The 26,343-nt window shown below is 39.4% G+C and overlaps 1 protein-coding gene across 7 annotated transcripts in view; it reads right to left on the reverse strand.

Annotated features, from left to right (window-relative positions):
• The window catches only part of TAF1 (TATA-box binding protein associated factor 1), a 74,547-nt gene that overhangs the window by 18,478 nt on the left and 29,726 nt on the right, over nucleotides 1-26,343 (reverse strand). For all 7 annotated transcript variants that reach the window (XR_004298064.1, XM_032393789.1, XM_032393788.1 and 4 more), the window contains 6 exons: nucleotides 26,172-26,270; nucleotides 25,473-25,650; nucleotides 20,750-20,817; nucleotides 18,841-18,963; nucleotides 18,006-18,098; nucleotides 17,838-17,922 (listed from right to left, as the gene is read on the reverse strand). Coding sequence is in view for 6 of the 7 variants with exons in the window: in XM_032393789.1 (XP_032249680.1) it covers nucleotides 17,838-17,922; nucleotides 18,006-18,098; nucleotides 18,841-18,963; nucleotides 20,750-20,817; nucleotides 25,473-25,650; nucleotides 26,172-26,270 (646 nt within the window). In the remaining variant the exon portion in view is untranslated. The remainder of the gene's footprint in view (nucleotides 1-17,837; nucleotides 17,923-18,005; nucleotides 18,099-18,840; nucleotides 18,964-20,749; nucleotides 20,818-25,472; nucleotides 25,651-26,171; nucleotides 26,271-26,343) is intronic.

Below are 26,343 nucleotides of genomic sequence, written 5' to 3' on the forward strand. Positions count from 1 at the left end.
CGAGACTTTTAGTGAGATGCTGCCTCATACCAGGTTGCTATATCACTATCTACTAACTCAATACAGCACATAAGAGAAGAGCGCTAGCAAGTTATGGACATCATATGTCTATTCCCTATCAAATATAAGTAGAAACTGAATTCTTGAACAAAGCAGTATTCTCATAAAAATGAAAAATCAAACAAGTTACCACTGAGCAATCTCCCTCTACTTCAGCCACAGTATTTTTTTATTTTTATTTTTTAAAAAGATTTTATGTATTTGACACAGAGAGAGAGAGCACAAGTAGGCAGAGCGGCGGGCAGAGGGAGAGGGAGAAGCAGATGCCCCACTGAGCAAGGAGCCCGATGCGGGGCTCGATCCCAGGACCCTGGGACCATGACCTGAGCCGAAGGCAGCCACTTAACCGACTGAGCCACCCAGGCACCCCCACAGTATTTTTTTTTTTAAAGGGGAAAGCCAATCTAGATGTTTTTTGCAGAAGCATTCATAATGACATTCCTTTAAACTCTTTTTTTGAGTCACCTATGAACAGATTTTAAACAAGATCACATACATGAATGAAAAATTGTCCATAACACATTATCAAGTGAAAAAAAAAAAAAAACCCGTAGAACGGAATGTAAATATATGATCTCTTTTGTCAAAAAAAGAAAAAATATATGGTATGTATAGAGAAAGGTCCATAATGCTTCACTCTAAACCCAACAGTGGCCATCCTGGAGAATGGGATGGGAAAAGGAGAAAGGAAGATTTTCCTTTTCACTTAATACAATTATGTGTGGTTTCTTTTTGAAACGAGCATGTAATTTTTTCAGATGGAAAAATTTAGTTTAAGTTATATACTTGAATTTTACAGAAATAATCTCATCGGCAAAGATTTTTAAACACTGATAATTCCCGATGTTGTAGAGGTTGTAGGGACACAGGCATTCTCCTCACTGTTGTTTTTCACTATAAATAGGTGTACAGATTTTTAGAGCACAATTTTAGAACACAGATCAAAATTTCCTACAAAAATACTCCTATAAGTGCACAATGATATCAATGAAATATAAAAACCGTGAAAAGCTGTTCACAAGCCAGCATTATAGAAAAACTTTAAATACCCAACAGGGGGATAATTAAATAAATTAAGATACATATATCTATGCTGTGGAATACATTAAAAAGAATAGGAGAGCAATATGTACTAATAAGACAGAATCAATCACTATGTCAATTTTCCCCAAAACTGATCTACACATTTACCTCAATTCTTACTAAAATCCCGGCAAGACTTTTCTATAGATATAAATACTCTTCTAAAATTTAAGTGGAAAGGCAAAAGAATAAGAAAACAATTTATAAAAAGAATAAAATGAGAGGAATCACTCTACCCGATGACAAGACTTACTATATAGCTACAATAATCGTGGAACTGTGCAGAGGAATAGATACATAGATCAGTGTAACAAAATAAACCCAGAAATAGAGGCACACACTCAACTGATTCTTGACAAAGGTGCTCAAAGCAGTTCAATGGAGAAAGGACAGCCTTCCCAACAAATGAAATGGAACAACTGGACATCCACAGGCAAAACAAAATGAACCTCAACCAAAACCTCATACCATATACAAAAATTAATTCACAATGGATTATGGATTTAAATGTGAAACACTAAAACTATAAACTTTTTTTTTTTAAAGATTTATTTATTGGGGCGCCTGGGTGACTCAGTCGTTAAGCATCTGCCTTCGGCTCGGGTCGTGATCCCGGGGTCCTGGGATCGAGCCCCGCATCGGGCTCCCTGCTTGGCGGGAAGCCTGCTTCTCCCTCTCCCACTCCCCCTGCTTGTGTTCCTGCTCTTGCTATCTGTCAAATAAATAAATAAAATCTTTAAAAAAAAAAAAAGATTTATTTATTTAACAGAGAGACAAGCAAGAGAGGGAACGCAAGCAGGGGGAGTGGGAGAGGGAGAAGCAGGCTTCCCGCCAAGCAGGGAGCCTGATGCGGGGCTCGATCCCAGGACCCCGGGATCACGACCCGAGCTGAAGGCAGATGCTTAACGACTGAGCCACCCAGGCGCCCCTAAAACTATAAACTTTTAAAAAAATATGTAAGAGAAAAAAAAACCTTTGTGACCTGGGGTTAAGTAGACTTCCTAGAGATATACTAGAAGTGCACTCCATAAAAGAAAAAAAATTGATAAATTGGACTTTTATCAAAATTAAACATTTCTGTTCTTCCAAAGATACTGTCAAAGAGACTGAGAAGACACAGACTGGGAGAAAACCTTTGTAAATCATACACCTACCTGACCTAGTCCATCTCTTCCATCTCTTGGCTAGAGTAAATAATGCTGCAATAAACATAGGGGTCCATCTATCTTTTCAAATTAGTGTTTTCATTTTCTTTGGGTAAATAACTAGCAGTGGAATTACTGGATTGTATGGTATTTCTATTTTTAACTTTTTGAGGACCCTCCTTACTGTTTTCCACAGTGGCTGCACCAATTTACATTCCCACTAATAGTGCATGAGGGTTCTTTTATCTCCACATCCTTGCCAACACTCAGTTATAAAATAAATGTCATGGGGATAAAAAGTATAGCACTGGGATTATAGTCAGTAATATTTTAATAATGTTCTATGACGATAGGTGGTAACTACACTTACATGGTGAGCACAGCATAATGTATAGAATTGTCGGTTCACTATGTTCTAAACCTGAAACTAATATAACACTATGTCAACTATATTTCAGTAAGTTTTGGCTTTATTTTTAAAAATGCAAATTTTTAAAAATCATACCTATAATAAAGAACAAGTACCTAAAATAAAGAACCCTCAAAACTCATTAGTAAGAAAACAGCACACACACAAAAAGAAAGCAGCACAATTAAAACTGGGGCAAAGAAATGAACAGACACCTCAACAAAGAAATACATGGATGGCACATAAGCGTAAGAAAAGATGTTTAACATCAACAGCCATTAAGGAAATGCAAAGTAAAGCCACAGTGAGATTAAAGAATGATTAAAATAAAAAAAAAACAATGATAGTACTGAATACTAAAGACAAACTGGATCATTCATATACTGCTTGTAGGAATGTAAAATGGTAGACACACGGGAAAAGAGTTTGGCAGTTTCTTACAAAGCATATGTTTACCATCATCCTCTTGGGCATTTATCCCTAGGAAATGAAAATTTATATTCATACAAAACCCTGTACACAAATGTTCACAGCAGCTTTATTTACAATACCAAGTACTGGAAACCTGACAGTCCTTCACTGAGTGAATGGCTGAACAAACTCTGGCACAATGGAACGCTACTCAACATCTGAAAAAATGAACTATTGATACAACAATTTGAATAGATCTCACAGCAATTATGCTTAGTGAAAAAGTGAATGTCAAAAATAGTATTATTTATATTAACATGCTCAGATGCCGAGTGATGTTGAGCATCTGAGCATGTTAATATATCGGCATCAGGGAAATACAAATCAAAACCACCTCACATCAGTCAGAATGGCTAAAATTAAGTCAGGAAACGACAAATGTTGGCAAGGATGTGGAGAGAGAGGGGAACCCTTTTACACTGCTGGTGGGAATGCAAGCTGGTGCAGCCACTCTGGAAAACAGTATGGAGATTCCTCAAAAAGTTAAAAATGAGAGTTACCCTACGACCTAGCCATTACACTACTAGGTATTTACCCCAAAGATACAAATGTAGTGATCCGAAGGGGCACCCGCACCCGAATGTTTATAGCAGCAACGTCCACAATAGCCAAACTATGGAAAGAGCCCAGATATCCATCGACCGATGAATGGATAAGGAAGATGTGGTGTGTGTATATGTGTGTGTGTGATTTGCAACAACGTGGATGAACTAGAGGGTATTATGCTAAGTGACAGAAGTCAGAGAAAGACAAATACCATATGATTTCATTCATATGTGGAATTTAAGAAACAAAACAGAGGAGCACAGAGGAAGGAGAGAAAAATAAGATGAAATCAGAGGAGACAAACCAAAAGAGACTCTTAACTCTAGGAAAACAAACTGAGGGTTGCTGGAGGGGAGAGGAGTGGGGGGATGGGGATGGGGTAACTGGGTGATATGGGCATTAAGGAGGGCACATGATGTAATGAGCACTGGGTGTTATACAAGACTGATGAATCACTGAACTCTACCCCTGAAACCAATTAATACACTATATGTTAACTGAATGTAAATAAAATTAAAAATAAACAAAAACAAAAAACAAAAAAACCCCACACTCAAATGTCAAAACTATAAAGATGAAGAACAGGTAAGTGGTTGCCAGGGGACAAGACAGTGGTAGGTGCACATGGGGGGATGTGGATCCAGAGAGCTAGCCTCAGGGAGTTCTTTTGTGGTGACAGAACAGTTCTAAATCTTGATTGCAGTGGTGGCTACATGATGGCGTAAACTGCATGAAATTGTACACACACACACAAATGAATACAGATTTTCTAAAAAAGTGCAAACTGAATAAGGTCTGTAATCTAGTTAATGGTAATGTACCAAATCAATTATCCTGGTTTTGATACTGAACTATAGCTATGTTAAGATGTCACCACTGGAGAAAGCTGGGTGAAGGGTAAAAAGGACTCTCTGTACTATTTTAGTAATTTCTTGAGTCTAAAATTATTTCAAAAACAATCATGATATACTCACGAGCAAAGAGCAACTTACAGAATAATTATCTATAAAAATGGCAATTCTTGCAAAAATAAATTTTAAAAAACCACATGTCATTATTAACCGTTTTATATAAGTACAGAAAAAAGCATGGAAAAGATACATTACATATTACATTACCTCTGGGGAATGAAACTATGCGAGGTGGGGGTAGGAGGAGAGGCAGAAAGTTTAATTTTTAATTTTACATATTTCCATATTGTTAGACCTTTTTATAAGAAATATGAATTTCTTTATTTTTTAAAAAAGAGGTTCTACCTGACAGGAATGTGAATGACAGGTTACTAGTCCAGAGGCTGGAACATTAGCCAGGTGACTATTTACTGTAATAATCCAGGCAAAATATAACGAGGGCTTTAGTGATATACTGGAAGTTGGAGATTTATTTAAGGGAAAGAAGTAGAAATAACTCTGAGGTTTCTGGGTATAGCTACTGGGTAACACCAGTGCCCCATTAAACCCAGACGGGAAATAGTAAAGGATGGAGGGGGAAAGTTGGAATAGAGAAGGACGGAAGAACGTTCAGTTTGAGAGGTATGTTTGAAGTTCCACTGGGACATCCAACAGGAAATGTTCAGCAGGTGGATGGGGATATAGATCTTTGCTCAGAATCAAATTGAGAGTTATCAGGAAAGAGGTGGCTGCTTAAGTTAGAGGAATAGGCAAAAGAACATTCAGCAAAGGAGACTGAAAAGCCATGATCTATCAGGTAGGAGGAATATAAGAGCTAAAAGTTATGAAGCCAATCATAATACAGTTTCAAGGAAGGAATGGTCAGTGATGTCAAATACCGGAGTGAGGCCAAGATAAGGACTGAAAAGTGCCAACCGTATCTGGCAATTACGTGATCCTATTCGCTTGGTGTGTTGGACAAGGTAGAAGCCAAATTAAGGCTAAATGAGGCATGAATGGCAGGTAAAGAACAAGAGAGAGATGTTATGTACTCATCTTAAAAAAAAAAGAAATTCGGATCATGCTACCACATGGATGAACCTTGAAAACATTATGCTAAATGAAATAAGCCTGACACAAAAGGACAAATATTCCGTATACTCTGATTCCACTTACATGAGGTACCTAGAAGAGGCAAATTTACAGACAGGGAGTAGAACAGAAATTGCCAAGGGCTGGGGGGAATGGGAAAATGGGATTATTGTTTAATGGATATAGAGTTTCTGTTATGGGATGATGAAAAAGTTCTGGAAATGGATGGCGGTGATGGGTGCACAACATTTTGAATGTACTTAATGCCACTGAATTATACACTTAAAAATGGTTAAAAAGGCAAATTTCTATGTTGTGTACATTTTACCAGAATTAAAAAAAAAAAAAAAAGTCTGGCTGTGAAGAAGAGGAAGAACAAGAATGGCAGCAAGAGGCTGAAGCCGGACTGAGAGAGATTTTATTCTCTTCAAGATGGAGACTGAAACTTCACATAAGAATATGTGTATCTTGGCCCCAATCTAAGGAAGGTCACTGACAGATTTAAAAAAAAGAACCTTATTGTAGAATACTGACCCAACTTAACAGAGTAGTCTCATAAGACAGACTTAGAAACCAATATATGGAAATAGTTTAAGCTTTATATTTACCTATGAATAATACTGAATCACCTACTCATATGCAAATGGATTGAGAACTTGAGATTTAATAAGCCAGTTAGGGAAAAAAAAGAGCACACGTATAATAGCAGCAAAACTTTTAAACTGCCTAGGAATAAACTTTAACAACAAAAAGATGCTCGAAAGCAACAAAAACTATAAAATCTATGTGTAGGAATAAACTAAAGATACCTAGAAGTTATCCAAAGAAAACTAGTAGCCTTTATTGAGGGAGTAAATGAAAACGTGAATAAATGAAAAAACGTTAAGTTCCTAGATGGAGAAATGTAATATTATAAAGAAATACACTCTCTCCAAATTAATCCATACATTAAATAAGATTTCAATACTATTTATTTGGGGACAAGTTAGAATCTAACAAAAATGATCTCAGAGTTTATTTAATAATTGAGCAAAGCAAGCCAAAGAATTTAAAATTAAAAAGTCTGAGTGATGATCGCAGTGATACTATCTGGTGATAATAGTGCAGATTAGACAAACAGATAAATAAAAGAGAATAGAAAACCCCCAAATAGGTTCAGGAATATATAAGAATTTAGTACATGATAAAGGTATAATTTCATTTAGTAGGAAAGGATAGATTATTCCATAAATAGAATTTGGAACACTTTGGCTACTCATTTGGAAGAGGAAAAAGGTTAGATATTTACCTTATACCATAGAAATCTATTTTTAAAATCGATAAACATTCAAATATTTAAAATATGAAAGGTATTAGAAGAGAATATAGCTGGATATCTTAGAGGTAGGGGAGATCTTTTAAACAATTATACCAAAGACAAATCATAAAGGAAAAGATTGATAAATATAACTACATAAAAATGAGGTTTCTCATTTTCTCTGGGTACATACCAGTAGCAGAATTACTGGATCATATGGTATTCCTATTTTTATTTGTTGAGGAAGCTCCATACTGTTTCCACAATGCCTACACCAATTTGCATTCCCACCAACCAAGAGTGCACAAAAGTTCCTTTTCCTCCACATCCTCACCAACACTTGTTGTTTATATTTTTGATTTTAGATATTCTGACAGGTGTAAGGCGATGCTTCATTGTGGCTTTGATTTGCATTTCCCTGATGGTCAGTAATGTCTTTTCATGTGTCTGCTGACCCAAAGAAAATGAAAACATGAATTTGAAAAGATATATGCAGCCCTATGTTTATTGCAGCATTGTTTAGAATAGCCAAGATATGGAAGCAGCCCAAGTATCCATCCATAGATGAATGGATAAAAAAGATGTGACACACACACACACACACACACACACACACACACACACAGATGAATATTATTTAGCCATAAAAAAAGAATGAAAACTTGCCATTTGCAATGGCATGGATGGAGCTAGAGAGTATAATGCTAAGTGAAACAAGCCAGTCAGAGAAAGACAAACACCATATGATTTCACTCAGATGTAGAACTTAAGAAACAAAAGAACAAAGAAAAAGAGAGACAAACAAAAAACCCAGACTCTTAAATACAGAGAGCAAACTGGTGGTTGCCAGAGGAGAGGTGGGTTTGGGCATGGGTGGAGTAGGTGATGGGGATTAAGGAGTGCACTTGTCCTGATGAGAGCACTGTTTGAATCCTATTTTACACCTGAAACTCATATAACACTGTATGGTAACTATACTTCACTTCACAAAGTAAGTTTCTCTGTGTCAGAAAACACCACAAATAAAATTAAGAGACCTTCTGGATGGAGTAACTGCCACCGGCCTGCTATGAAACAGCTGTTTTCAAACACTGACCAACAGGAAGTGTGGGACTATGATCCCCGAGAGAAGGGAAATGAAGGAGGAGGGCTCTACAATTGGCCTTAGCTTTCTACTGAACCCAAGCAAGGCACCACAGTCCCACAAAGCCACAGAGACAAATCCTGGAATCGGAGGCGAAGAGAGCTGGAAACTGCAGGGGAGAACTGGAGGGGAGGGAGCTCCACAGAAAGATAACTGAAGATCTGCAGAGGCTCCCTTGAGTCTCTGGCTGAATACTAAACTGCACATGTTTAGAATGAGATTCCACAAGGGGTCCTAGAAGCAGAACAACTATCAGAGCTCACACAGGGTTGGGAGTTACTCAAACGAAAGTGGGGGAAAAAAAAAAAAACCCTCCCAGGAGTTTTTTGGGGTGTTTTGTTTTGTTCTTTTTGTAAAGTTATTTTATATCTGCTCTCGATCGTCGGGTCCCACTGTGCATTCTTTAAGTTCAGGCTCTCAGGTTTAATGACACATGATCTACCTCTCCTAGGCCTACCCTGAAGATGGCTTCTCATCAGAGTTAATTTTTGGTTTGTAGAGCCTAGAGGAGGAACTTGCTAGGAAATTCTCTGGGAAAAGAAATATTATGAATAGTTTGGCATCACCTACTGGTACAGACGATACAGTTCACTTCAAATTTAACCAAACATTAAGTACTAACTTACCTCTATCAACAACTTATGACCTTATGGTTTTGTAAAGACTGACAAAAAGTTTGGGTTGTGTTTTTCAGAAGGGATTTCTTGATCTATACGCCTCTCTTGTTTTATAGACATGAGAGGTTATGTGCCTTCTGAGACTACTGCAAATAGCTCCAATCCCAAGCTTTGGGTTTCCCTGATTATTAATGCTCTTTTCAAATGCTACGTGAACATAAAGAGAGGCTCTGAGATTGATTCGGTACCTATGCGGTAGCTAGAAGGCATAAGGGGTTCAACTCTTGAGTGTGCAGCCCATCACCACCACTTAAGTACAAGACAGTCCTCTGACATGTCCTGCACCCTTCCAGGCGCACTTGTATATGGAGTGTTCCTTATCTTCCACTTGCTGCCTAATGAGCCTAGCCTCAGTGCTAGCATTCTGGCTACATACTATACACATACACACACGTGATAATACAGGGTAAGTTGATGGAGTTATATAAAATAATACAGAAATATGCTTATATGTAGTGTGATACTATGTGTGAAGGATCAGAATGGCAAGAGTCGATATTAACTAGATACACTGTTCTGGACCCTACTACTATGATTTAAAAACAGAGGCATGTTCAAATCTGACCAAATCAACAAAATTTTAAAAGTATTATTATGTATATGGGTACCTCATAGTAGGAAACATCTCATATGTGGCCTTCAACTCCATGATTGATGCCTTTTTAGTACAAAAGATGTCACATTTTGTATCATAGGACACTACGAACCCTTACGGCCCTAGTCAGAAGTTTCTTATACTCTCATCAACTTGTTTAAGAGGAGAAAAAGTCAGCCTTCTAGGCTGTCCACTGCTGCTACCAAATCATTATTTACTCTCCCTTGGGGAAAAAAAATCTCCCCTATTTTGAGACTTGTTCTCTACTGTGCCAGAGGTTGAAAACCAGCTGCCTTGGAGCCAGACTTAGCCTGCAGATAGAGGTTTTTGATTGGCCCACAGAATTTTTTAGAAATTTCAAGTTATTTGCAAATATGTAAAAATTGGGAAATGTCACACACAAAAATCCACATTATCCGCTTCTCTTGAGAAATTAAGACTACCCAGCAACACTATACTCATTTCCTCCGGACAACAATCAAATGAAGTATAGGACTCTTTAGATGGAGTATATACTCTTCTAATTTACTACAATCCACACCTGGCCCACCTCACTCACTTACATTACTTGCCTGGCCCCTGCAAGCCGCCTGAGTTTGAGATCGCTGCTCTTCATCTCTACTCACCATCACACACCTACTCACATTCACCAAGGACCTATCCACGTGGCAGAGTCTCCCCTCTTGCTCCAAATCCCTCCCCATCATGGTGGGTTACTCTAATGTTCACCTGTACTACCCATCCAAAATCCTTGCTAATTTCATGCCCACGGTTTGCAGCTCCACTCTAGCCAAACATATCCAAGGCTGTATCCAGAATGCTGTCCTTAACTGAAAACAAATTCACTTCTGAAAGTTTCAATTCCAATATCCTACTTTTTTTTTTCAAGATTTTATTTATTTATTTTGACAGAGAGAAAGAGAGAGACAGCAAGAGAGGGAACACAAGCAGGGGGAGTGGGAGAGGGAGAAGCAGGCTTCCCGTGGAGCAGGGAGCCCGATGCGGGGCTCGATCCCAGGATCCTGGGATCATGACCTGAGCCGAAGGCAGATGCTTAACAACTGAGCCACCCAGGCACCCCATATATCCTACTTCCTAATCACAGCCTTGTATCCTGTCCAGTTTTTTCATTCCCTCTGACCTCAAGAAAATTTACAAGCCTATAAGCCCATTAATTCCTATTTCCCAATCTATCAAGCCTCCCTTGGCTTTTGTTTCGTCCCTCATCAGCTCCCATGCTTTAAAAAGTAAGGTAATGTATATATAGTGTGGTACATCTCCCTTCAATTAGCAATTGTATTTGAAGATGGAGGTTGGGGGATGATATAAAATAATTTGGGGGCACCTGGGTGGCTCAGTCAATTAAGCATCCGACTCTTGATTTTGGCTCAGGTCATGATCTCAGGGTCCTGGGATCAAGCCCCATGTCGGGCTCCCCACTGAGCGGGGAGTCTGCTTGTGCCTCTCCCTCCGCCTCTCCCCCAGCTCATGCTCTGTCTCCCTCTCTCAATAAATAAATAAAATCTTTTTTAAAAATGAAAATAACTTGGTAAGAAATGTGAAGTGTGTGAAAGCAAAGATAAGTCAAATGCAAACTCTGATTAACTTTTAAAGATAAAACATGAATTACAGGCGCCTGGGTGGCTCAGTTGGTTAAGCGACTGCCTTCTGCTCAGGTCATGATCCTGGGGTCCCAGGATCGAGTTCCACATCAGGCTCCCTGCTCAGCAGGGAGTCTGCTTCTCCCTCTGACCCTCCCACCTCTCATGCTCTCTCTCTCTTACATAAATAAAATCTTAAAAAAAAAAAAAAAAAAAAACCACGAATTGCCAGGGATGCCTGGGTGGCTCAGTTGGTTAAGCATCTGCCTTTGTCTCAGGTCATGATCCCAGCATCCTGGGATCAAGTCCCACATCGGGCTCCTTGCTCAGTGGGGAGCCTGCTTCTCCCTCTGCCTGCTGCTCCCCCTGCTTATGTGCGCTCTTCCTCTCTCTGACAAATAAATCTTAAAAAAAACACACACACAAATTGCCAAGAAATTTCAAGCCTTTGTAGAGCTGCTTTGGGATATCCCCCAAACCAGAGACTATGTAGTTACAATCCTCTGCTATAAAGGGTTCTTTGGTGACAAATTTAAGAAGCTCAAACTTCAACCTTTTTTTTTTCCCTTGCTGACACCTTCAATTTCCAATCTTTCCAACACACCCAGAAAACAAGATCCCAATCCTGAATCAATTCTATCATCTGCTTTCTTAGTTCCCTCACAATTAAACAACTGTGCCAATTGATGGTGCTAAAAAAATGAATGGTCTCCAACATCAGCTGGACCCTCAAAGGCTTCTCAACAGTTCTGAAATGTCCCTGGTCAGCTACTTTTCAAACTTCTTACAACAGATAATTCAAACCCTTATCAGCATTTCTCTTCAAATTCCTTCTCCCACCACCCTACCCACTGTCAGCAGAAGACCCTATTTCCTACTTTGGAGAGAAAATAAGAGGCTACCGGGCAGAAACTTTCTCAGCGCCTATCTTCCCACCTTCCATAAGGACCTCACCTCATAACCTTAATTTTCTCTTCTTTCACCTATAAAAAGGTCCCCTGTCCAAATGCCTTCATCCCTTTCCATATGTTGATTACAGTTTTCCTCCTTCCCTTCACAGACAAATTTCAGTTTCTACTTCTTCACTTTCCATTCATTCATATCCTCTGCAGTCTGGCTTTTGAAGATTTTATTTATTTATTTATTTATTTATTTATTTATTTATTTATGTGAGAGAGAGAGAGAGAGAGAGAAGAGAGTGTGAGCAGGGGGAGGAGCAGAGGGAGAGGGACAAGCAGACTCCGCACTGAGTGCGGAGACCGATGTGGGACTTGATCCCATGACCCTGAGATCATGACCTGAACCAAAATCAAGAGTCGGACACTTCACTGACTGAGCCACCCAGGCGCCCCTGCAATCCAGCTTTCGATTCTAACCGCCTCACTGCAACAGCTCTTCTAACAACCATTCTCTCTCGTTTTCTATGTAGCACTTGACCTGTTGGCTACCTTCCTCTTCTCTTGGTTTCCAGGTCTTAATTCTCTTCCGTTTTTCCGTCTTTCATTCTGGCCACTCCTCAGTATTCTCCACCTGATCCCTTAAATGTTGGAATTTGTCAAGTCTATTCTCCTCCTACATTCTCTCTCAACTAAACAATGGGTCTTAACTTTTTTGGGTTACATACAACTTTAGTAATCTGATAAAACTATGGTCTTTCTACCTGGAAAAATATACAACCATATTTTACATACAGCATCGGGGGTTCAAGGAATATACCCCTAGTCCCTATTTGAGCTCATCTACTTCTACTTTTATATGCTGATGATCTGAAAAAATATCCATATTTACAGTAATGACTTCTCTTCTGAGCTTAGAACATGTATATAGCCAACTATCTACTAAGTCTTCACTTGGCTCAATACAACACAGCCCAAACTGAACCTGACCACTTTTTCTCCAAAACCACTCCTCCTCTATTTCCTGTATTAGTCAATGGCGCCACCAGTTACCCAAGTCAAAATTCTGGAGGTCATCTGATTTATCCATCCTTCCGAAAGTGGAATTTTTTTAAATTATGAAAGTATTGTGTGCTCAATTAAAAAAATTCAAACAAGCACAAACAAGTACAAAGTGAAAATTATCCTCCATCTCTCCTTTTAGTAATTCTATTCTATGGCAACAAATGAGCTAAATAGTGACTGATTCCTTTAGATGGGTATGTGCTCTCCAGTTCATCAGTCCCTATTGTGCCCATTTCACTCATACCTATCTGGTCTTTATAAGATCTGAGTTTGCAACCCCTTCTGTACATACTGTCGAGTAATCTATTTTTCAACAATACATCTTGAATATTTTCATATCAGCATATACAAATATACCTTATTTGTTACCTAATTATCATTTCGACAGCTAAGTAGTATTCCATCATATATAGGTACCATAATTTATTTAGTTTCCTATTGTTGGATATTCAAAGTGCTCCCATGTTTTTGCAATTACAGTTGACTCTTGAACACAGGGGTTAGGGGCACCAACACCCTGTGCAATCAAAAATCCACGTATAACTTCTGATTCCCCAAAGATTTAACTACCAATAAAGATCCTACTCTGTTGACCAGAAGCCTTGCTGATAACATTAATAGTCAATTAACACATATTTTGGATATTATATGTATTATATACTGTAGAGAAAAGAAAATGCTATTAAAGTTAAGGAAGAAAAAATACATTTACCATACTCTACTGTAAAAAATCTGTGTATAAATGGACCTGCACAGTTCAAACCCATGTTGTTCAAGGGTCAACTGTATGACGTTGCAATTATAAACATGTATATTTGTACACATGCCTTTACACACGTATGTGGAGTATTCCGCAGAGGTGAAACTGATCAAAAGTAATGAACATTTACAGTCCTTTAGAAAGTTTATACCCATTTACGTTTTCACCCAAGAGCATGAGTGCTTTGCATCATCTTGAATTGTCCCCACCCTCGACCCAACACCAACTTCCAACCACTTATGAAAATATCAATTCTACCTCCACAGTATCTCTACAATCTGTCCCCATCTTTCCATTCTTACTGCTACTTAACCGTGGCTCAAGCCCTCAGTATTTTTTTTAAAGATTTTACTTATTCATTTGAGAGAGAAGGGCACAAGCGGAGAGGAGGGGCAGAGGGAGAGGGAGATGCAGACTCCCCAGTGAGCAGGGAGCCCGATGCGGGGCTAGATCACAGGATCCTGAGCCGAAGGCAGACGCTTAACCAACTGAGCCACCCAGGCGCCCCAAGCCCTCAGTATTTTTAACTTAGACTACTGTCAACAGTTTCTCTATTGGTCTCTATATCTAATTCCCCTCCGATCTATCCATAGCTTCCAGAATGACCTTACCAAAATACCTGATATGATCCTCTTTCCTTTTAAAGGCTTAGTGTGACATAGTAGGCCTTTTGAGATCTACCCTAGGTACCTTGAAAAACTCATCTCTTACCACCAAAAGTAGCCCCCACTCTTCACCCTAGCCAAACCAACTATTTGCACTTCCCAGTCCAAGGCACTCTCACCTACTTTTCTGTTTGTGCTCTCTGCCTGGAACTTCTTCCCCACCCTTCTCTACTTTACTACTCGGCTTGGCAATGAAGGTACTGAATATAGAATTAGCTACTATAATCACCATCCTTGAAAATTGAAAAACCTCTAGGAAGAGCTTCCTGCCTCTCATACTAGCAGGAAACTTGGAAAACACACAAAAGATGAAAACAAAGAAAACCCTAACCCTACATCTCAGAAATAACCACTATTTTGTTATCACATTGATGTGTTTCTTTCCAGTTTTTTCTATGCATACACGTCTTTTTTTAAAATGTGTTAACTGAGATGAATTAAGTTTTGTGTTCTGCTTTTCTCACTTAACATTGTGAATACTTTTGTCATTAATTTTTTTTAAGAAAGCGCTCGATCTTTATATAATAATCCATCATACAGATGGCACAATAACCATTCCCTCTACATTAACCATTCAGGTTATTTCTCATTAATATAAATTACATTATCATGAATATCTTTGTCTACATCTCTGATTAGGGCAGATTATTCTACCATGTTGTATATACCATGCACATATATTAAACACTTAGTGTGCACTATTTTACTTAATCCTCACAACAGCCCTATGAGGAGGGTCCTATTATTATTCCCATTTTACAGACGGGAAAGCAAAGGCTAAGTTACCTGCCCAAAGTCACACTGCTATTAAGTGGTGGGGCCAATATTCAAATTCAAGCCTACTTGATTATAAAGTCTGTTCACTTAGGGGTGCCTGGGTGGCTCAGATGGTTAAGCGTCTGCCTTCGGCTCAGGTCATGATCCCAGGGTCCTGGGATCGAGCCCCGCATCGGGCTCCCTGCTCAGTGGGGAGCCTGCTTCTCCCTCTCCCTCTACTGTTCCCCCTGCTTGTGCTCTCTCGCTCTATCAAATAAATACATAAAATCTTTAAAAAAAAAATAAAGTCTGTTCACTTAACTATTTTAAGTCTCCCAAGGGTGCCAAAGAGGTTTCCAGAAATGTCTTAGAAGTTTATACTGCCCACAGCAATGTGAGAGCATGAGCATTGAATACTTCCATTAAAAAAAAAATTGAGGGGCGCCTGGGTGGCTCAGTCATTAAGCATCTGCCTTCAGCTCAGGTCATGATCCCAGGGTCCTGGGATCGAGTCCCACATCAGGCTCCCTGCTCGGCAGGAAGCCTGCTTCTCCTTCTCCCACTCCCCCTGCTTGTGTTCCCTCTCTCGCTGTGTCTGTCAAATAAATAAATAAAATCTTAAAAAAATAAAAAAATTTAAAAAAATTTAAAAATTGAGTTCGTCTAATGGGTGGGAAATAAGGTACCTCTTTGTTTCAATTTGCATGTCTTTCATTACTGGGTGCAACTGAATATTTATTCATGTTCATTAGCTATTTAATTTTGGCCTTCTGTGATTTGCCTGTCTGCCCTTTGCTCATTTTTCACTTAGCATCTTCTGGGTTTTTCTTATTGCCTTATATTAGCTCCTTTTAAACCTGCCTTATATCTTAAGCCAGCCATCACCAAGGCCAAGCGGGCTTTCTGTAACACTCTTGCTTTATTAACTTGTTAAAATCATTTTTAGACATCTGTGAGCCTCTCAACATTTCCTTTACCAGAATTCTGGCTAATCAGCTTTAAGTGTTTTCAGGAGACAATAATGGAGAGATAACTGACCTGACAAAGGGCATCTCCACTCTCTAATTTCCGATGAGCAATAAGAAGAGCACAAGGGAGAAAGCAGATTCTTTTAAACCAACTCAGATGAAAGAAAAATGGAAGGCTCATCTCCTACCACCTTCCCTTAATGATATATATAAAGTTCTAGTCAAGTATCGTTCTCTGAACTTGCCCTGTTCTTTCATTCCTCCGTGGCATTAAACATTCTCTTCTCGATTGTCCATTTCCTCATCTGTCTTTCTGGCTGTCCCTTCCTTCACCTCCTCCCTCCAAATTCTCTGTCCCTTCTATCTAGCAAATGTACAGCCACACTAGTCGGGCTGCTGAATACTGCTGCAGAAAAGTCATACAACCATGTGGATTTTTTAGTTGAGACCTCAGTATGTTAGGCAATTCTCTCAAATGCCCTTAGCTCCCTCTTCTGTTCTGCTTAAGGAATTATATGAGATCACCATTTCACTGCTTAATTCCTCAATGTCTTTCCACTTAGGAGAAAGTAGAATCTCTTAAATATGACCCAGGGCACACACAAGGGTCTCTAGGATTTGACTCCTAGAGACTTTTACATATAACCAGTCATTCACCAAGATGTACACGTAACTGCAACCCCAACAACTTGTTTCTCAAGCCTTTAATGTCATTTCAGGCCTCTGTATCTTTACATACCACTCGCTCTTCTCCGCCTAGAACGTTTTCTCCTCCACGTTCTTTGCCTAGCAAACTCCCCTGATCCTTTAGAACTCAGCTTAAGATAACTCTCTTCCAGAAAGTTTCCTCTAATTTCACTCTGATTTAAATAGCCTGTCTCTGTGTCCCTCTGGCACTCTGTGCATACATCTAGCATAGTATTCAATTTCTGTAAATTTTCTTTTCTGTTTTCCTAAATAAACTACAACCAATCTGGGGGCAGGAATCATATCTAAGTTGATTTTATATTTGTAGCATCTATCAGAGCCAGCATATATTAGGTGCTCAATCAATGTTTAGTTAACAAGTGAGTCATTCAAAACTGATCTTTATTAGCTTATTTGTGAAGCCTTCCCTAACCTTTAGGTGAAGGTGCTCCTTTTTCTCCTCTAGTGCACTTTGTACATCCTTCTAATACGCCCTTGTCAAGCTGTATTCTAACAGCCTCTCTCCATCAACTGGATTGTGAATTACGTGGGCAGAGTGACTATGTCTTTCCGACCAACACATTAAGTAGTTAGCACGGAAGTTAAGTAACTAGCTTGGCGTATATTATTGGTTCATGTACCGGCCAAAACTCCATGCTCTGAGGAAGCTCACTATGGTCTATAGTCACACATTTCCTTAAGCTCCATCTAAGGGCCTGGAGCACAGGTGAATTTTCACATCTCACGGAAAGCAGTGATGGCTCAAAGCCCAAAGTAATATCCATTTGATTTTTATTCTCTTCTCATTTTTCTGTGCTTTCTAAAGTATAAAAAAATTAATGTACATTGCTTTTTCATCATTAAAAGTTATTAGCAAACTTTACAAAACACACTAAAATATGTGCCCGCTTAAAAAAAAAAAAGGCAGAGTACTATTCAAAGCTACTTCATGCAATTAAATTTTAATAATGCTAACTAAAACTGGATGAATAGAATGATGGAAAGGAAAAAAAAAAGGAGAAATACCCACCATTATACTTAACACTGTTGGCCAGAATAAGGTTGACATCATCTAGAAAGCTCTCCCGACTCTGGTACTTGTGCTTGGAGATATTCTGTGATTAAAAGAACCAGGGGACTCAGATACATGTACAAATTTACTGGCTTCCAAAAAGACATTTTAGATCAAATCACTCACCTTACGTATAGTCTCTAAATCCATTGGACTGACAATCACTTTGTAATAATCTGGAACAAACTTCTTATTAACTGGGTGATGAAATGGCCAAGACTAGAAAACAGAAAACATGAGAAATTAAATGGAAACCATTCTTTATACTGGAGATTCTCAACCTTCATTGGGTCACAAATATTCCTAAGGTTCCAACAAAAGCTATGAACCCCCTTTCCCAGAGACACATAATCACACAAGATTTTGTCTATAACTTAAGAGGTTCATGAATTCCTTTAAGGAAAAAACCCTGCTCTATACTCACAATTAAAACTTCTTATTCCCCAGTCCCATCCAGAAGTTTTATAGCATTAACACATATATAACATATGCCTACAACACAAAAGGAAATTCAGTTCAGCATTCCTAAGGGAGAATCACTACCAAAACATGATACATACAGTCAACTTGGTAGCCCTGCCATAACATAAAAGACAAAAAAAAAAAAAAAGAAAATCAAAAAGACAACAAACACAGGATAATTAAATAAACTGCCACCTATCAAGAAGCACCTCTCAATCCAAAGCCTCCCATTAGGTGGCATTCTAATTTCTTTCTAGGGCTATTCAGGAGCTTTCAACAACAGGAACAAAGAAATCGCTCTATATCCACAGGTTCCTGGCCTCTGATTTTAATGATCAAACACTCTTATGGCAAAAAGATCAGTTTTTTAAATTATATACCAGTTTGAATTTACAAACACTACCCTCCAGACTCCCCAGCATACATACACACGCACATCTTACTGTCCTTTCCCTTCCCCTATACTATCTTCACAATATTTAGCACAGAGACTACTTACATCTGGAACTGCCATCATTTTTTGGGTGACAATGTTGTCCAGAATGAAAGAAAATGCTACTTGGTCATCATCATCCAGCAAGGGGTTGATAGCTTTTTCTAAACGAGCCAATTTATCTTCTTTCTGATACGAAACAAAGCAATGGAAAAACAGAGGTTTCCCTGAGGTGTAACACTGCAGAAACTTATGGATAATTTACGGTTCAGTTGTCTACTGCCCTTGCCCAAAAAAGCCTAACTTTGAATTCTCAACTTCAGTTCTAGGCAAAAGTCCAAATAAGAGAAATGATATTCTCGTTAAAGAATCGAAAGGGATGTACCAACCACTCCTTTAGGTATTCTATCTTCTATTCTTGTAGATCACCAAAAATACACATCCCTGGGAATTGATAACCTAGCTCCTACAACAAAAACATCTCTACCAAGTTAGTTTTAATATTACACGGTTTTTGCTGTAAACTATTGCTGAAAACACAACATATTGTTGATTAGTGACTTTTACATAAGCGAATCTAACCCAATAAATTTGTTTCGGGGCGCCTGGGTAGCTCAGTTGGTTAAGCACCTGCCTTCAGCTCAGGTCATGATCCCAGGGTCCTGGGATCGAGCCCTGCATCGGGCTCCCTGCTCAGCGGGGAGTCTGCTTCTCCCTCTCCCTGCCGCTCCCCCTACTTGTACTCTCTCTGTCAAATAAATAAATCTTTAAAAAAAATTCGTTTCAGACTATACTAGGAATAAGTTTGTGTTCCAATTGCTCCACATCCTCACAAATACTTAGTACCACCAGTTTTTTAAATTATTTTTTAGTCTTTTTAGATTTTAGCCTTTCTGGTGGGCATGTAGTAGTACCTCAACATGGTTTAAATTTGCATTTCCCCAATGATCAAGTTGAGGAATCTTTCCATGTTTATCAGCCATCTGATTATCCTCTTTTATGAAATGTCTACTTTAATATTAACATCATCATCATACTTCCATTTTTTGTAAGTTTGTAAGGTGCCATTTTTTTGGTAAGAAAATGGAATATAGGGGTGCCTGGGTGGCTCAGTCTGTTAAGCATCTGACTCTTGATTTTGGCTCAGGTCACGATCTCAGGGTCCTGAGATCGAGCCCAATGTCAGGCTCCATGCTTGGCACAGAGTCTGCTTGTCCCTTTCCCTCTGCTCCTCCCCCCCCCGAAATAAATGAATAAATAAAATCTTAAAAAAAAAGAAAATGAAATATAGAAAATCTTTCAGGGGCGCCTGGGTGGCTCAGTTGGTCGGTTAAGCGTCCAACTCTTGATTTCAGCTCAGGTCATGATCTCAGGGTTGTGAGATCCAGCCCCATGTCAGGCTCCGTGCGGGGCTTAAGATTCTCTCTCTCCCTCTCCCTCTGCCCCTCTCCCCACTCCCTCTCCAAAGTCAATCTTTTAAAAATTAAAATTCCTCTCTGCCAAAACACAGTCTCTTAGCTCTAGCTGACTTCTTGGAAATTCACTTTCCTTGGCCCTTTCTAAAGTTATGTGGGTTCTAGATTTCAATCCTAGCCACACTCCTTAATAACCATGATTCCCAGGGCAAGTAATTTTCTTCTACGGATCTCAGTTTTTCCACCTATAAAAGAAGGAATTGGGATTATGAGATTTCAAAGGTCCCTTCCAGTCTCTAACACACTAAAGATCTGCTACTCCTACATTTCTCTACTCTTCTTTCTGTTACGGTCCCTCCTTCCTCAACCCTGCTACCAGCTCCCCTCAAATTCCATGCCTTTTTCTCATTTTATTTATTCATTTTTAAATGTTTATTTATTTAAGTAATCTCTACACCGAACATGGGGCTCAAACTCATGACCCCGGGATCAAGAGTTGCCTACTCTTCTGACTGAGCCAGCCAGTTGCCCCTGCCTTTCTCTCATTTTAAATATCTTACCTCTTTGAGTTTTTCATCACAGAGATCCAGCATGGATTGAGAGATCTGGGTCAATGAGTGCTTTGGACCTAAATTTATAGAGGAACAATAAGAGATGAGACCATTAAAAATGGGAGACGAGAGCTGCCAATACCTCTTCTAGACTTTTAATACATTTACTTAAACACCTAATATGTGCCAGACACCAGCCTAGCTGCTAGATTAGACAGATATACCAGTCTTATCTCCATTTTTCAGTGCTAACAAACAACATGGCAGATATACAGGATGGATGAAAAAACTAATTTTAAGTCTCTTCCTTATTTATATATATCCCACAGTACTACTATTGATACTCCTGCCTTTAATACCTTGAAAATAATAATACCATGGATGGGGAATGACAATTTGTTTAAGGATGGCTGAGGAGATGAAGGCATGATTTATAATCTCGCCATACCTAGCATATAAAATTTGTGATTGCAATTTTTCTTTACACAACTCATGGTTTGTGATGTCCTCCCAACATATGGTTAATCCAAAGCCTTTGTCATAAAAGACTCTCCATCCCATCTCAGACTATTTAGTTTCCTTGAAATCCATAATGGGAGCTTCAGAAAATCCTCGAACTATTTCCTACAGTCCCCACTTACGGCTGCCCTGATTTTAGCTCATTATAGGGATAGTTAAAACATTTTCATCTAGACAGTATTCTATTTCCTTTCAGTATCCTTTGCTTGACTATCTTCCTCTGTCTATCCATTCATATAACTGTTCCCCAGGCCCCAAACCTCAACTCTATTCTCAACTAATCAATTAATTCAGCATTGTTTATTCATTCAACGGATGATTAATGATGGTCTGCGATGTGTTCAATGATGAATAAGGAGAAAATAAGACATAATTCCTACCTTAGCTCTTGGGTCAAAGAAAATGACATGAAAATAAATCATTCCCAAGACAGAATATGAGTGCTTGAAGTATTTAGTGGATAAAATGATATGATGTCTGGAAATACCAACTAAACAATAAGCAAAGAATCGGCCATGAGGGTAATTGTTGAACTAGATGAATAGGTGTGCTGAGGTTTATTCTCTCTACTTCTGTACATACCTAACAAGTTCCATAATGAAGTTTTAAAAAACTGAGTATAGTGCAAATAGAGGGATACACTGGTTGCTAGGAAATATGGTAGGGCTGCATATAAAACATGTTGTAAGCTGTTTTTACAACAATTAAATCTGCATACTGGGAGGTAGGGAAGGCTTGCTGTGACATTTGAGTAGTGTCATTAATGAAGAGTAGAGGTCCATCAGGTAGACAATAGGGTAGAAAGACATTCCAGAGGGAAGGAAAAGTATACAAAGATACAAAAGTAAGGAAATAAACAGAAACGTGAGGCACCACATTTCACAAGAACCACAAGCAGTTTGGTACAACTGCAATACAGGTATGTGTGGAGGAGAAACAGGAAATGGAACTTGGAAAGGCAGCAGGGCCACATTATAAAGGTCTCATAGGTGACAGAAAGCCACTAAGGATTTTATGCTGGAAAAATTTTTCAAATTTGTTTTGGAAAAAATTACCCTATCACACAGTGTGAAGAATTAAGGCAAGCAGCAAAGGGAAAGTTTGGAAGCTGTTGCAAGGGGTCCAACAAGAAAGGACAGGGCTTCAACTAAGAAAGCAGCAACAGAGACTGAAAGGAAGGAGATGTGTTCCAGCAAATTGTAGAGGTTACAATTTATGGGATTTAGTGATCTATGAATGTGGGGAAGAGAGGGTGGAACCAATGACAGCCATCATTTCCAGATGGTAATATCATCAGTCTAAATAAGGCAACCAGATAAAGAGTTGCCAGTAGGGCACTGAAAAATGGACATGTCTGGCAGGCAACCGGAAACACGAGTATGGAGTCCCGAAGAGAGGTAGGGGCTGGAGACAGTGATATCAGTGGATACATGGTAGCTGAAGTCATGAGAATGAAAAAGATAGGAAATCATTAGAGAAAGTACTCCTAGAAAAGAGAGAAGAGAGTATCGAGAAGCTACAAGTGGTCCATAGTGTCAAACACACTGGAGTTCAAGAGACTTCTAAGAACATGCAAAGATGTTCAACATCAAAGACAAAAACTGTATGATCTCACTTATGCGGAGAATCTTTAAAAACAAACAAACAAAACAAAACAAAACTCGTAGAAAAAAAAGATCAAACTTATGCTTACCAGAGGTAGGGGGAAATCAGAGGAAGGTGGTCACAAGGTAGAAACTTGAAATTATGAGAGAAGTGAGTACTTGTACAGCAGGAGGACTACAGTTAACACTGCTGGATGACAGACAGTAAAGCTACTGAGAGTTAATCCTAAGAGTTTTCATCACAAGGAAGAAATTTTTTTTCTTTTTCTTCTTATTGTGTCTATATGAGATGATAGATGCTTATTAAAATGACTGCGGTAATCATTTCACACCACAGTAAGCCAAACCCTTATGCTGTACCCCTTAAACTTCTACGGTGCTGTGTATCAATTCTATCTCAGTAAAACTGGGAAAAAAGATGCTCAACACCACTCCCTGGAACACCAGGGAAATGCAGATCAAAACCACAATACCACTTCACCTCCACCAAGATGGCTAGAATAAAAAAGATGGACAATAACACAAGTGTTGACAAGGATGTGGAGAAATTAGAACCCTTACACACTGCTGATGGGATTAAAAACGCTGCAGTTGCTCTGGAAAACAATTTGATAGTTTCTCAAAAAAGTTAAACGTATACCATGTGTTACCAGCAATTCCACCCCTAGGTATACATCCAAGAGAAATGAAAACAAATGTCCACACAAAAGCTTATCCACAATTCACAGCAGCATTATCTGTACTAACCAAAAAGTACAAATAACGCAGATGTCTACAAACCAATGAACACGTTTTAAAAATGCGGTGTATCTATACAGGGGAGTATTATGTGACGATAAAAAGGAAATGAAGTACCGATACATGCTCCCACATGGGTAATACACATTAAGGCTCACCACTTTAAATGTGTGCATTGTACAGTATGTGAATTAGATCTCGATGAAGTTGTTTAAATAAACAGGGATTTCTGGAATGTGGCCACTTGATCCATCAATTAGGAGGTTGCCAGCACTTCTGCAGAAGACCGCTTCAGGGTTGTGAGGTGAGAATGGATTCACACCTCTGCCGCTTTTTAGCAGTGTGACCACCTCAGTCAGGTTATTTGAACACTACAGGCTTATCTGTTCATTTGTAAAATGAGGATTACAGTAGTGCCCACTTCAGAGACCTCTTACGGTGAGATCAGAAAGACAGTGCAAGTTAAAACCCTTGCAGCCACCGGCAGTGCCGCTGCTACTGGTATCAGCCGGGGGTAGGAGGAAGGAGGAGGACTGAGCCGGGGGGCGCTTAAGGCTGGGACAAGGTCGTAACTCAGCTTTTCCATTTTGTTTTAACATCTCCACCTAAACGACCCACAGGTACCTCGGCTCTGTACTTTCAAAGTCGACTCTTAACACCTCATTCCTCTTCCAATCTGACTTTTAAGTATTTATCCTTGTAACTTGAATGACAGTTGGGCCTAACAAATGTGTTCTTCCCTTGTGTGTGTCTAGCACTCTGCTAGGCCCTGAAAATACAAAGAGGAGTAAGACAGTCTCTCCAGGAGGTCACAAAGTGATGCCAGATTCAGATACATAAGTCATTACATAGAACATAGTAAGACTCATAAAAATTGATTTAATTCTGCTAGGAAGAACAGAAAATTTAAAAAATGGGTCTTTTGGGCAGTGTGGATAAGTCTTCATGAAAAGATGATATGAGTTGGTCTGGAAATATGAAAGGAAATTCACAGGGCATGTTCCCACTGGAAGGGAGCAAAAGGCATTCCAGACAGGGCAGAGACTGCAAAGGGCATGAAGAAATGGCATAGGCTATTTTGCGAAATACAACGCTGAATCTGGCAGGAGGAGTCTCTAGTAGGTATGGGAGCCAGGTATCAGACAGGAGACTAGATAAGTGGGTCAGGCTTGCTATAAAAGGTCTCGGAATCTAGGTACTGCCACGTTTACAGATGACAAAACTGAGAAGGCTGTGAGAGGTTGTCTAAGATAAGTTGTCTAAGGTAACTTAATCAGTAAGTGGCAAGGCCGGGATTCATTCTCTCCCTGTACCCTTAATCCCCACACTTATACACGAATCTGCACTCAAGGATACAAGTGGAGATCAGAAACCTTGATCCCTGACATGCAGAAGCTGTACTGTGTCCCCCTACCCTTTTAAGACACAGAACGCAGATTTCTTTCTCCGTCCCCTGCCAGATGTGGAGCAAAGTGAACATGTAAGAGCCCCTATAACAAATCTGTAGATCACATCAAAGATTCACACACAGCAAATATGGTCACATGCACACACTCTGCATAGGTTCCATCCACACTGTCTCTCCCTTCTATTTAATCAGGCCCACTTCTTCCTCCCACTAACCTCCCTGCAACTGTTTCATTTCACCAGATAGACTCCAAATTCTCCAGAGGATACGTTAAAAAGTGGGACTAAAAAGAAGTAACATTAAATGACAAAAATGTGCACTATCTGATTTTCCTAAGCCCAAAATGCACTCATACACTGTAGATCCTTTCAGTCAGTCCAATCTCATCTGAATTTGGGACTAATAAGAGACAAATAAGGATCTGAAAGGTGACCTTTGCAGTCAAGGGACAGGTGATTCTTACCATTATAGGTTGCACTATTTTTCACGATTAGCTCCAAATGCTCTCTGAACTCTTCCCGAGATGGGTAGAGGCGTTTGCGCACATTTTCACGGAGTGTTTGTAAGTCCATTGGTCGAGTGATGATTTTGTAGTAGTCCTTTACAACCTTTGCATTGACTGGAGTATGGAAAGGGTAGGTCTGTGCAAACAAGAGACAGCACTATCCATGAGCAAAGAACACTTGTCAGAGCCAATTCCTGAAGACTCTCACATCTTACCTCTGTCTACCTGGCCATCAACTCTCAAAGGCATCTTTCTAGATGAAGCAGGTAGGTCTGGTTTTGTCTACTAAACTATTTAAAAAAAAATAAAATAGGGACGCCTGGGTGGCTCAGATGGTTAAGCGTCTGCCTTTGGCTCAGGTCATGATCCTGGGGTCCTAGGATCAAGCCCCGCATCGGGCTCCCTGCTCAGTGGGGAGCCTGCTTCTCCCTCTCCCTCTGCCTGCCGCTCCCCCTGCTTGTGCTCTCTATCTGACAAATAAACAAAATCTTTTTTAAAAAATAAATAATAAATAAAACAAACCCAAAAAACTACATCCCAAAGAATCAGAGGAGTTCCACACACCTATAAGTATACTCTATTGCCCTCTACCTGAAATCACAGACAGAACAAAGGGCTTTGCCATTGCTACTGTAGATATGAATGCGATGAACTCACATTTGGAAGATCTCTCATGTCATTGATGATAGACTCCAAAATGGAGGACAATGTCACCATTGGGTCTGTCCGGCGCCGGTGGATGGACTTATGAGGTCTCTAGGGAGAACCAAGAAATCAGAGTGCTTCTTTAGATAAGAAAAACAAACACACAATACTTTCTAGCTATAGC

The sequence above is a fragment of the Phoca vitulina genome, unplaced genomic scaffold, assembly GCF_004348235.1.
Source record: "Phoca vitulina isolate PV1807 unplaced genomic scaffold, GSC_HSeal_1.0 scaffold77, whole genome shotgun sequence".
Taxonomy (NCBI): Eukaryota; Metazoa; Chordata; class Mammalia; order Carnivora; family Phocidae; genus Phoca; species Phoca vitulina.